Source organism: Bison bison, unplaced genomic scaffold (assembly GCF_000754665.1).
Source record: "Bison bison bison isolate TAMUID 2011002044 unplaced genomic scaffold, Bison_UMD1.0 scf7180017864201, whole genome shotgun sequence".
NCBI lineage: Eukaryota > Metazoa > Chordata > Mammalia > Artiodactyla > Bovidae > Bison > Bison bison.
In genome coordinates this window covers 52,370-65,584 of record NW_011494773.1, presented here as the reverse complement: position 1 = coordinate 65,584, position 13,215 = coordinate 52,370, and the positions used below count along the sequence as shown (strand labels likewise).

General features: G+C 45.8%; 1 protein-coding gene across 1 annotated transcript; it reads right to left on the bottom strand.

Annotated features, from left to right (window-relative positions):
* Positions 1-3,193: 3,193 nt before the first annotated feature.
* On the bottom strand, positions 3,194-9,691 carry LOC104991766 (probable ergosterol biosynthetic protein 28). The gene is made up of 4 exons (XM_010844352.1): positions 9,493-9,691; positions 7,047-7,137; positions 3,400-3,518; positions 3,194-3,273 (listed from the first exon to the last, which is right to left on the bottom strand). The coding sequence occupies exons 1-4, from the start codon at positions 9,623-9,625 to the stop codon at positions 3,194-3,196; spliced, it is 423 nt and encodes a 140-aa protein (XP_010842654.1). The 5' UTR covers positions 9,626-9,691.
* Positions 9,692-13,215: the final 3,524 nt, after the last annotated feature.

Sequence of the window (13,215 nt, the reverse complement as noted above, 5' to 3'; positions counted from 1 at the left end):
CGTCCACCTCTGGTGGGGACAGTGTTTGCAGCCTCTCCTCATCCTTCTTCCAGCAACAATCCTTTCTCAGACACCCTGTATTTAAAGGGACTCCTTTCAACTAGCCCAAGCTGACCTCTCCTGCCTTGCCTGCATCTGGCTCTACTCAAGGGCTTGGGGAGAATCGCCTCAAAATAAGACGTTTCCGCCAGTTCTCCTGTGCCCTGAGCTCTGTAATCAAGACGCCTGTGCTGTTCTGTTGTGCCCACTGCCTTGGCCGAAGCACCTTGGAGTGGCCTGCGTGGCAGCAGTGCTTGGGCCAGGACCCAAGGTGAGCCTGCAGATACTCTGCACAGAAGAGAAGCCAAACTTCTGGCAGGAGGACCGAGTTAGGGGTGGGAGGGAAGTGGACAGTGACGGTTTTCTACATTGTGATGAGGCCCAAGTGTTTACTCTTCAGTCCCTTACAATGCATAAACAAAATGCTTACTGAAGCCATTTTTCAATTTTACAAACATAATCAGTTATTTTCTAGTTGTTAATATCAAATGTTTCAAGGCAGCAATAGATTCTCCTTATGGTCTGCCCTGTCATTTGTTGGAGCAGAGATGGCTTTGGGGGTGAGAATGGGAAGGAGGTGTGGGGGCTCCACAGCATGAGAGGTGGTCCCCTGCTGCATAGACGTTGCCATTGACTGGGTTATTTTTAAGATAAGGCTGCAGGGGTTACACCTGGCCTATTTGGGGACTGCAACTTGGTGCCTAACACGGGACTGGGACTGCTTTCCACACAGCGTCCACACGAGGACAGTGTGCCTGCTGCCAAGTGTGACAGCGTCACCCGAGTGTGCCTGCTGCCAAGAGCCCACTGTGGTTTCTGCCTGTATATCCCAGGGTGGCTGGCATGTCTGTGCTACAAGCACAGCAGTCATGCAGCAGACTGTCTGGGCCGGAATCCAGTTTTGTTTTCTGCAGTTCTGGATTGTTCCCCTTCTGTCCCTCTTCCCTTCGTAATGCATTCACCTTATGTGCGTTACAGGAATGGGCTGCAGTCATCACTTTCCTGGACATTTCTTCTCTAGCGAGCTGACTGCGTCTGGGGCACTCTGGCTCCCTGTCAGCAATCCTTAGGCAGACAAACAACGTTAGGATTCCACTTGAAATCACCTGGGAAGGGAGCCAAGCCTGGGCTGTTTGAGAACCCTAATAGCCAGAGTAGCTGCCAAATACTCTATCATTTCTGTAGATCCTCTGGGATCTTGCCTTTATTTACTTGGAATCACATTTCCTTGAGGCACGCCTAGAAGACCCATATCGTCTTGTGCTTTCATTCATTCCTTTCTAAGCTGGGCTCCCTGCAGGCCTCCATCCGAACATTAACTCTCTGTAAGATCACTGCTTTTCTTACTGCCTCCTACAATAGCTGGTAAGGGAAAGATAGTTTGTACCACGGAGCTCTTTTTCTAGGTGGGGACACGAGGCCTGGAATTGCTACAACCGCTTTTGGTACCATGAACGAAGCCAGCCTGGGGATGAAGCCAACACAGGAGGGCAGAGTCAAAAGAACTCCAGAGAAATGCAACTGAGTCCTGATCAAACCATTCCTGAAGCCTATTATCCTCTTTCCAGTTTTGTCAGCCAATGTTATCTTTATGGCTTCAGCTAGTTTAAGGAAGATTTTGTTCCTTTCACCTAAAGAGCCTTAACTGGTTGGGAATGCCCTTCACAAGCCCCCTGCTCCCTTTCCAACTCCTCCCTTTCACTTAGGAACGTCACCATTCTGTAGTTTAGTGACCTTAGTCCTTGAACAGACTAAGTGCTGCTAGGTCTGCCCTAGACACTGCCTCACATATGAAGACATACGACCTCTGTGATTCAACTCAGATCCTACCTCCTCAGATAGGCTTTTCCCAGTGATCTGAGTTCTGTACCTCCCTCCTCGTCCGAATCACGGTACCTGGTTTTCTAGAGTCTTAGCACTGTCTGGGGTTTTCTTTCAGGTGTGGGCTTGTTGACAGTCTGTTTCTTGATCCCAGGGACATTGCCTGGGTCATTCATTTTCCCTTCCCAAGTCTCTGGCATGGAGTAAGTGTTCAATAAACACTCGCTGAAGTGGCGAATGGGTTCTCACATCTATACACTGTGTGTGAGGGTCCAGCCACTGTGGAGGTGCTCAGGGCTGTATTTGGATGGCAGCCGTCTGCTCCAGTGCCTTGTCCTTGGGCTCCACTGTTCTTTTCATGCTCATACAGCTGTTTCCTGTATGTTGTCTGATTATGCTTTCTCAAGAACCTGTTTCTTCTTTGCGAAGGAAACTAGAGAGGGTTCTGGCTGTTCAGTTGTGTGCTCAGAATTTGGAAGGTGGGGATAGAGGAGGATTTGACTTCATGAGAAATGAACAAGAGACTAAAGGCAGCCAGGTTTACCTGGGTCTTGTGCTGTCCTACTCATTATGGTGTATTTGATCTGCAGAAAGCTTGGATCTTCCTCTGCTGAGCCTCAGAGGAGGGCAGGGGCACTCTGGGCTTAGGGGAGGCCACAGTACCAGGACAGATCAGAGCAGAAGCCTTCTCTATTTATCACAAATCTCGTTACACAAATGTAGCTGACTGGAGAGTCTAAAAATAACCTAGACCTTTCCAACCCTGATCCACCTGTAGGTGCAAGGACAGGGGCCATGCTCACTGGCCGGGGAGCCTTTCTTAGAAGAACTGCTTGTACCACAGATGGTTCAGAGTCTTGAGTCCTGCTGCAGAGAGAAGCCCAACCTGGGTGGACAACCCCTCAAGGCAGCCCTTGGTGGTAATGCTCTGGGCAAGGCAGCAGCTTCATGTTTCACCGTTTGTGTATTCCCACCACACAAGTCAAGAGGACAGTTAAAAATAAAAGCAAAAAGCAGAAGGCTGGAAAAGTGGTCCTGGAAGGGGCTCTGTGTGGGAGAAGGGCACACAGTGGACTTTGGATATCCTTGCAGTTTCTTGATTTGGATGGAGGTACAGAGCACTCATTCTAAAATGATTCTTTACATACATTTAAATGGCACTAACTTTCTGTATGCATGTAATATCTTAAAAGTTTTTTAATTAAAGGAAAAAAAAAACCCAAATGTGAAAGGCTATAAGTGGATGATGGAGCAGAAATGAAACTGAAGAGCATAGAGAAGGAAGAGGCGAGCAAAGGCGGGAGATGACATCTTGGACATGGGGATGTTGGCCTCAGTTTCTCTTCTTCTGTCTGGATCCTGGTTCTGCTTCTAGGTGCTGGAGCCCCACTAGCATGCCCAGGATTGAGATACCTTAAATACAGACAGACAAGGTTAGTGGCTGACATAAGCTTCGTGCTTTCTTAGATTACTTGTATAAGGCTTGTCCTTAGGGCTGGGACGGCTCCTGTGGGAGTTCCAGGGTCATTCAATGCTTACTTGGCACCATGAGGGGTGCCATGACGCCAATTGTGGGAGTTGCGGTCCCAAATACAAACAACTCAAACAGTATGTGCCCCGTGGCGATGAAGAAGGTCCAGAGCGTGATGTAGTAGAGCCTACAGGGGAACAGACAGAAATGGGACTGAAGGTACAGCTTATTCAGTGCAGAGGAAGTAGTCAGACTTGAAACACACAAATCAAAACCCAGGAAATGACAATGGCTAAAGAAAAAGGAGACTTGGCCCTGTGAAAGACCTGGCTACTTGATCACATAAATTTTATTCACGATTAGGGCAAAACTTGGAGAAGGAAATGGCACCCCACTCTAGTACTCTTGCCTGGAGAATCCCATGGATGGAGGAACCTGGTGAGCTGCAGTCTATGGGGTTGCAAAGAGTCGGACATGACTGAGCAAATTCACTTTCACGCATTGGAGAAGGAAATGGCAACGCACTCCAGTGTTCTTGCCTGGAGAATCCCGGGGACGGGGGAGCCTGGTAGGCTCCCGTCTATGGGGTCGCAGAGTCAGACACGACTGAAGCGACTTAGCAGTAGCAGTAGCAGTAGCAGTAGGGCAAAACTGAAGCCTTCAACTGCTAAATCGAGAGGAGAATGAACCAGCCATCCAGAGTGGCTTTGCAAGTCTTAGCAAGGTGGTGAAGCCAGTGATAGCAAAGTAGAGTCTCCAGTATGGCAGTCCTATGTAGTGTAGACAATTTTGGATCAATCACACTTATGTATTCTATTTACTCAAATTGTCTTGACTCTAGTCCAAGCCCGCTTTGTACATAGCTGGCCAGGGGCTGGTCAGTGCTCATCTCATCGATGCCACCAAATGAAGGGCATGAATGAGGAATGGGTGGTAAGGGCATTTCTGGGGCTTTTAGGTGCTTTTGCAACATGGGCTGAATCTTAAGATATTTTGCATTTTAACCTAGCAAAATGGTCAGATGGAGAACACAGTGATAACCTCACAGGAAGAGAACTTGTTCCTCAGTTTTGACAAGGAGGTGGAGAAGACAGAAGTTATAGGATGATGGAGCACTTAGATTGCTGGTATCTTTTTTTAAAACTATTTAATAATTAATTTATTTAATTAATAAAATTTATTTAATCATAAATTTAAAAATTATGAAGTACTTCAAACATACAAAATATCATACATAATAGAATTTATCCCTATGCAACCAATACCCTACTTATCAAAACTCAGTATCTTGACATTCTTGCTTCAGATACATTTTTCCTAAGAAAACATTCCAGAATTCAGTTAAAGCTTCCTCTGGATCCTTTTTCCACCCTGATCCCATTCTCCTGCCTCCCTTCTTCCCAGAAGGAACTAATATCTTAAAGTTGATTTTTATCATTCCTGTGCATATTTTTACACACTTAGAAAACATGTATGTAAGAGTTATTTTTTTTAATTGAAAGTAGTTTTTTTTTTTTTTTAGAAAAATACACATTAAATGGGCAGAATGCAGACTGTCTCAGAAAGTGAACAGCTGGGAGTTGATTTCAAGTTTCTGGTTAGGGAGGGGATAGAGTCAGAGAGCATATCAGAAGCACATGGACCAAACTCCCAGGCTTTAAAAAGAAAGTTGGAACTAGAAGTCAGCATTTCCGGCTGTCCTGTGTTGGGTGAAGGGGTAATGAATGGGTAAGAGAGGTAAAGATAAGTCTCAGCTGTCTCGGCTCATCCCCAAAGCACAACAGACAAAAGATACACCTCTTCTACTTGTCAGTAATTCTTCATCATGGTAAAGGTCGTTAAAATGATTATGCAGTCCTTACTCCCTCCCAGTCACCCTGAGAAGACACACGAGTCTCATTTTATACATGAAGGGACTGAGATGCAGAGAAGGTCTATAATAAACCTGCTGCTTCAAAGCTAGTTACCAATAGAAATGAGACCAGAGCCTATTTTCCAGTTTTCATTCTTAGGCCTCAGAGTGTTTCCACTAAACCATGCTACTTCCAAAAATATATGTCAATCTAGAACAAGTAAACCATAGTTTCCGGTTCAAAAATAGGAAAAAATAAAGTTGAAGAGATCACAGTGCTAACAGCCCTCAAATCCCACTTGTCCTAGTCTTCCTCAGTTTAAATGAACTGAGTCTCTAATATGCAGATCTGCAGAATCAGCAACAAAAATCACTGATTCCCAGGGCTACGAGGAAGACTTAATCAATGTCATGTGGAAGCATGTGGTATAATAAGAGGCTCAATAAACATCACCATCTCCTCTCTTGCCCCAGTGCTGAGAGTCTGGCTAACACAAAAAAATTTTAGTATGACACTCTTTTGGTGGCCTCACTTGGGGACCTGAGCAAAGTTTCCATCTTGATTGGGGTGATGATTGCTGTTGGAAAGAAAGCTCGAGCCCCCTCCAGTGGCCAGTTCAGATTACAACACTATCTAGCCCAGAGGCTGTGATTGCTGACTATTGTTCCACACTAGAAGGCAATGGCACCCCCACTCCAGTACTTTTGCCTGGAAAATCCTGTGGACAGAGGAGCCTGGTAGGCTGCAGTCCATGGGGTCGCTAAGAGTCGGATACGACTGAACGACTTCACTTTCACTTTTCACTTTCATGCATTGAACAAGGAAATGGCAACCTACTCCAGTGTTCTTGCCTGAAGAATCCCAGGGACGGGGAAGCCTGGTGGGCTGCCGTCTATGGGGTCGCACAGAGTCAGACAAGACTGAAGTGACTTAGCAGCAGCAGTCTGTATGAGGGATTCCCAGGTGGCAAAGAGGTAAAGAATCTGCCTGCCAATGCAGGAACTCAAGAGATGCAGGTTTGATCCATCCCTGGGTCAGGAAGATCCCCTGGAGTAGGAAATGGCAACCTGCTCCAGTGTTCTTGCCTGGAAAATACCATGGACAGAGAAGCCTGGTGGGCTACAGTCCTTGGGGTCGCAAAGAGTTGGACTTGAGTGTGCACGCACACATGCATGCAGTCTGTGTGAGCCCTCTGAAGAGGCAGAATACAGAGGTGTGCTGGGTTCTCTGTGACCCTCCCTTCATGACTGTGTAAACACACAACCATTCACTGGTGGGATCATGATGTCATAGATCGTGATTTTTTTTCATCCCTGCCTCTCAGGGAGGAATGTGAGTATAGGTGTCATGGCCTCTCTAAAAGGAGCAAGCACACTACCTCTTTAGTAGAAGAAAGGCTGACCCATTAGTAAAGAAGTAGAGGGATGTGATGCAGGCCACTGGATCACAACAACCAGTTTGCTGTGTCCATTTCAAAGATTTTTAAGCTTAAAAACCTTCTGGCTTGTGATGTTTTCTAGCCCTGGAAGGAATGGTACCTGGTAATCTTTTATATTCACATCCTAGGTTACTATATCAAATCATAGGCCATATGATGGAATCATAGTCCATCATAATAGTGCTTCTTGACTCTGGGCATTTATTAGAATCAACTAAAGAAATTTTATCAAATTACCAAGACCTGGATATCAGAACAGTTAAATCATATACTCTGGAGGTGGGCCCAGGACACCCCTGGTATTTTCTAATCCTTGCCTTGTTGATTTTAATGATAAACAGGTCTCCGAGGGAGGACCACAATGGCTCTGCTTAGCACCCATTGCCAACACAGGGAGACTGGTGCTGTTCCCTCCCTTACATACATTTTGTTGTGAATGTTGACGGCGCAGAGGCAGCGAACCACTGGTGAGAGCAGCGTCCAGATTCCATAGGTCCGAGCTTGGAGGCCATTCACTGTGCAGCAGAAACAAGCAGGAGTGTTGAGAAGGGTGTGTCAGGGTTCCCTCCAAACTCCTCCAGCTTCACTGGAGGAGTCAGAAAGCTGAGCCTGAGATCCCCTTGGCTGGGCAAAGTACAGGCTCTGATGCTGTACCTGGGAACTAGGATGGATGGAAAGAATTCCAGAAGGAAAACTGGTTCACCTCCTTTTCAAACGCCTGCAGTTGGATAGGTGAATTCCAAGAGTAGAAACCTAACAAACAGCCCACTTTGGCAGTTATTCCTAGGTGAGTGGTTTACCGGTCTGCCTGGAATCCGCTCTGGTGTTGGTGAAGCCCAGTGAGTCTGAATCAGGATAAGTGTGGGGAACACGGTGGCAAGCGGTCTGTCAATAAGAGATGCCTAGGAGGTCAGCGGACTTTCAGTGAGGCTGATACAGGAGAGAACGAAGAAATACTGAGCCCTGTCTAGACACCCACACCTGGTCTTTAAGAGACCCAGGTCCCTGGATCTCCTGAATTCAGATCTATATCATGGGAATGAAGCCCTAACAAGGCTGGTTTCCTGTGCGTGCAGGAAGGGAACAAAGCTCCGGTGTTAGCTGGGACCACTCTCCTTTTGCTAGCTTCATTCTGGCACTGCTGTGCTAAATACCTTGTCCAGAGTTTTTAAATCGTAGTCCATCATAACAGTGCTTCTTGACCCTGGGCATTTATTAGACTCAACTGATGAAATTTTATAAAATTACCAAGACCTGGATACCAGATCAGTTAAATCATATACTACGGAGGTGGGCCCAGGACACCCCTGCTATTTTCGAAAGCCTTGCTTTGTTGATTTTAATGTACCAGTATTGATCTACAGTGAAAAGCAAGGATACTTCCTTTGCTGGTCTCCTGAGCTAGAGAAATTTTAAGGGACAAGACTCACAACCGAATTGTCTTTCAGGATTTTCCTTTAAGGATTTTCCAGCCTTTGGAAAACCAGACAGCAACACTAAATTCACAGCCCCAAAGATCTCTAGATGGGAGTCATTTTGAGAAAAAAAATCCCATATCTCAAACTAAAATATAGAGGTTAGTTCTGGAGAGCTATATTCTTTTTTTTTCTTTTTTAATTCTTTATAAAGCATTTTGATAGTGCTTCTGATGAAACAACAGGAAATTCCTCTTTTCTATTTCTATATATCTCTTTATGAGTGAGAACTAAAAATGGAATATCTCAGTAACGCTAACCAGAGTAGGCATCAGGTACAATTCTTCTACTGGATGCTCCAGGGTCCTGCTATCACCAGCAAAGTACCAGGAGGTCATGAGGGACCTACTTCCGAGCTGTGTGTGCATGCAGGCCTGCACAGGCGCACACACACAGTTCTGCTCAACTATTGCCCTTCGACAAATCAGATAACCTCTGAGCCTTTCTGTCTCCATTTTAAATTCAAAGGGCTAGGTGAGATGACCTCAAAAACACTGTGAATCTATACAGAGTTCCTGGACCATCGGAGGACAGCACTGGAGGGTGAAAAGTGGAATTGTTCCACCCACTTTTCCAGGTTCTCTAAGCTTTGTTCAAAGTGAGCCTTAGCATTCTTACTTTCATTTTATACTCAGATGCTGCAAAAATGTGAGCTAAGTCAGAACCTGAATCTGGATTACCTATAAATGTGACATAGAATTGTCGCTACTATGAAACGGTGCTGCCGCTCAAGCCACCCCACGTATCAAAGCAGGGAAGCGCAAGCTGAAATGTGCAGCCACTCTCCAGCAGAGAGGCTCAGGACGCTGGGGAAAGCCATCGTGGGCCTACAGAAGTTCATGTGGGAAACCAACCTGGAGGGATTTTGGATATCTTTTCAGGGTCTGTGTCATGGTTTGAAAAGACCTTGGATTAGTAATTCTCCATATGCAATGTAGGGTATAAACCATATGGCCCATGACCTGATTTCTGAAAGAAGCAACAGGAAAACCTTCATGGTTTCCTCATCAGGTATCAGTCATCAGAAGTCTGTTTCCTCACTTGTTCTTGTAATGGTATTTGTACAGACCAGCTGCCAAGAGCAGTGTAAAATGAAGGGAAAGGTATTCAGAGAAGCTTGTGGGCAAAATGGACAATTGTTATCCACCACGTCTGTTGCTCTAGTGGCTTAGGATCACTAGCTTAGGTAGAATCAGAATCACCTGGGAAGTTTCAAAAAGAACTTCCTGTGACACATACAGGGGGTGAAAGATTCAGTAATTAGGTCTGGAGAGGGAATTGGCCACTTATGTTTTGTTTGGTTTTAGTTTTTTGCAGTTATTTTGATGTACAGCCAGGTCTGGGGACCACCATTTAGGCCACTCCCACAAAGGATGCAGGTCTTTGCTTTCTCACCCAGGTCTGGTTTGCCAGTGTAGATATTTTCATAGAGAAAGGTGTGGTCTTGGAAGCTCTGCAGCGAGTGACCCGTGGCTATGATGGATGTTATCATCAGCCAGCTGCGTAACACGTTGAGGAATCTGCTCATGGCTCCCCTCCAACCTGAGAGGGCTTTTTGCCCTGGAAACAAAAGCAAAGGGCAGGAGACAACAGATGGTTAATGTGCTTCAACCATAAGCTCTGCAGTTAACCTGTGTCCCATTCATGAGAGCTGTACTAATCTTACTTCGTCAGTCATTTCATAAACTCCTCTCCCAAGCACCAGAGGCTCGTCTATCCCCAGGCACCCTTCATAGGGTTGGCACTTTGCCTTTGAATACCTACCTTAACTCAAAGTGTGCTGACAATAATAATAAAAGGCTAAATAATGCAGTGGCTGGAAATGACAGACCCTGTGGAAAAAGTGGGGAGAAAGGAACAGAGGAGAGGGAGGTGTTCAAACATCACTACAAAGAAATAAAATGGACTCTAATGAAAGATTTATGGAAGTTGGTCTCAATATTTCATCATACTAACAGTGGTGAGTCAACAGCATACTGTGCAATAAGTAGCACCATGCTTATTTTCGGCTAAGGAATTTCTCCAAAATATTAGCCTAAATCAGAACGCTCTTCTCTTGGCTGAAATCAGAGCCCTGGGATCTTTACTTCTAACCTGATGCTTCATGTCATTCTTTTGTACTGCAAGTACCTCAAAGGTAATTATAAATCTACTAACAGATACCTTCCTGGCCACTGGTGATCGATCCTTCCAAGCACAGAGAAGTCTTGCACGTCTGAGTGGCATCTATGGTTTGAGGGAAATATTTACATGCTTTAAGTTTTCTCTACTTTGGTTCACAGGGATTCCATGTTCCATAAATTAGGAAAACAATATAAAAGTTAAAAATAAATAAATTGTGGTGACTTGAGAAACAGTGAGAAAATTAGACGGAGAAGGAAACGGCTATGTTGGTGTTGGGTTGCGGAAGAAATTACAGTTATTGATTGTTTGTATACACCACCTGCTGTGCCAAAAACCTATCTATTGTCTCACTGAACCTTAAACAAGGTCGGGAGACACCATTAATATTCCCACTTTACAGATGAGGGCTGGCACAGAGATGTTAAGTGACTTGCTTGAGGTTACGCAGTCAATAGATGAAAGAGCTGAGATACAGAGCATGGTCCATGGGTCTCTAAGATGGTCTCACTGAGCATATTTTGATGAAGTTTCCATTTTTGAGAGAGTCAAGCAAACCATAGCCACCTATCTTCAAGTGTATAGAAAATACCATTGGGGTATATACTTTTTATTTAAAAAACAGAACAAAATGTTAGATCAACCCTTGCTGAGCACCGATTCAAATTCTCTTGGTTTAAATAAAAAACATGTAATAGAAATCTAATCATGGAATTGATGCTTCCCATCTTTGGTATGTGACCCACGGTTTATCTACTGTCTGGTTAATTTCTTCGGCCTAAAGTGGTGATAAATTATCAGGCTTCCTTTGTCACTTTGACAGCAGGCCTTGTGTTATAGTCCCACATTACTCAGCTGAAACAAATACTAACATCAGTAATGGCTCAAGACAGTGTGACACACCATAAACCAAAGAAAGTTCCAGAGGTAGAAGCGTCAGTGGATGAAAGGCTCAGTGCAAATGGGTCACAAAAGCGGACTCTGTCAAAGTCCAGAGAGAATGAAGCTCTAACGGAATCACAAGCAGTGCCAGCATGGGCCAAGATACACACACTCCCCTCCCCTCCCCTCCTCCTTGTTTTCCCTCCCTCCCTCAGTAGGACACTTAAACTCTCAGGGTCAGAAAAGCTGCATGGATGGCCTCCCTCTTTGACAGGACTTATGCCCGTTTCACAGAAGCTCTCAGAAACTCCAGAAGATCAGAAACTCCAGAAGATAGCTGGTAAGGTAGAGCCTGAGCACTCTTCCAAACTGCCCTGCCAGTCCCTCAGCATGGCTTCCTCAACGCTTTTGAGGGCCTCTGAGAGAATCCAACCTGTATTCCCCAATTTTGCCCTGACTTAGGCCAGAAAAGGTGTGGTGTTTAGTAGAGTCGGGACTGAGTGGTTCCTTTCCTGATCTCACTATTCAGTAGCTGTGTGACCATGGGCAAGTAATTCACACTTTACAGCTTAGGTTTCCTTACCTGCAAAAAGGAGATTAAAATTACCTATTCCAAGGGTTATTATAAGAATTACTTTAGAAAGCAAAGCTTCCTCGCATTGTGCCAGGCTCAGAGTGGCCACTCATTCTTTCATCGATTCACTCGTTCTGTACCTACCAAGCTTTCTTCGTTTTCCCAGCTCCCTCTTCTCTTGGTCTCTGAAATCTCTTTTCTCCCTACAAAGTTGCCTCCTGGGTATCTTTTCTATCCCATCTCCATTTTTCCCAGGCTGTGCGGATCCTCTCCACTAGAAGCCACACAGATACCTACTTCTCCCCGCTACATACACCCTACCTGGCTAGAGTACTCTCAGCACAGCAACAGCAGCAGCAAAGAAACTGCCCCAGCACAGCTGCAGACCTGAGCCCACCTGAGCCCTCGTTCCCGCCCCCACTCTCAGCCTGGCTCCCAGATTGGGTTGTTTCTATCTGTCCTCGTTCTGATTGGCTGTTTTCGTTCTGCTGGAAGCCATGTGTCTTGGACCCCTTTACTGCTAATCAGCGGTTGAAGCTGCCCAAGCCTCAACCCCAGCACTGGGCCCTTGCAGTGAACACTCCTGGTGAGAGCAGCAGAACAACTCCGGGTTCGGAGTCAATCTTTTTGGGACGGCGGGGAAAAGAGCAGATAAAAGAATTCAAGACTTCTGTGAAGACCGGTCGGTGAAGGAGGAGGGAGGGAGGTGCAGAGCGCTGTCCCCGCCTGCTCGCCCCGAGCGATGGGAAGATGAAACAGGTAAACGTCTGCGCCGGCGCCCTCCTCCCCGGAGAGAGGGGCGCCCCGAGTCCGGGCGGGAGCCGGCCGCTGCACTTGCCTCTCCTTGTCCGGGAACAGCTGTTGGCTTCCGGGCGCGCTGGGCTGAATCGTAGCGGCTGCGGCTCCCCGCGTCATTTCCGTGGGGAGCATCTGAGAACCTCCCTGGGATGGGGGTGAGCCATTGGTGGGACTGAGACCCTGATCCTTTTAGGGTGAGGACACTCCTCGGGCGAGTGTCCTCAATCTTCCGATCGCCCTGTCTCTTCCTGCCCAGCTGGCAGCCTAGCACAGGTTGGCATCCCTTCGTCGCTTGGAGGTTGTTTGTTTTTTATTAACTTAAGGGACTTCCCAACATTTTGGGAAATTCTGAGAAATCCTTAGGGGATACTCGGAAGAAAAGCTTGAGATTGTTCCATACTGCCCATTTCGCTGAACATGTGTAGGGATCCTTGTCTGAATTGCCTTTCCTCGCCCCCTATTTATGTTATCACATATGTTAATGCATAGGAAAATAAGGTTTGGAAAGATTGAATGCTCATCTTTGAGTAATAGGATTATGGTCATTCAAACATTTTCTTATCTATTATTTCTAGTCCATCCTCAAACACAATGAAATGTACCTTCTCTTTATTAAAGTATTTTAATTAGAAATAGTCTAATTTTAATGTCAATTTGATATTCGGATCATAGTTTGTGATTTTCAACAAGGAAGAATAATTTTTGAGAGCGTTTGGAGGGACAGTCCCCCCGCCCCAGCTATT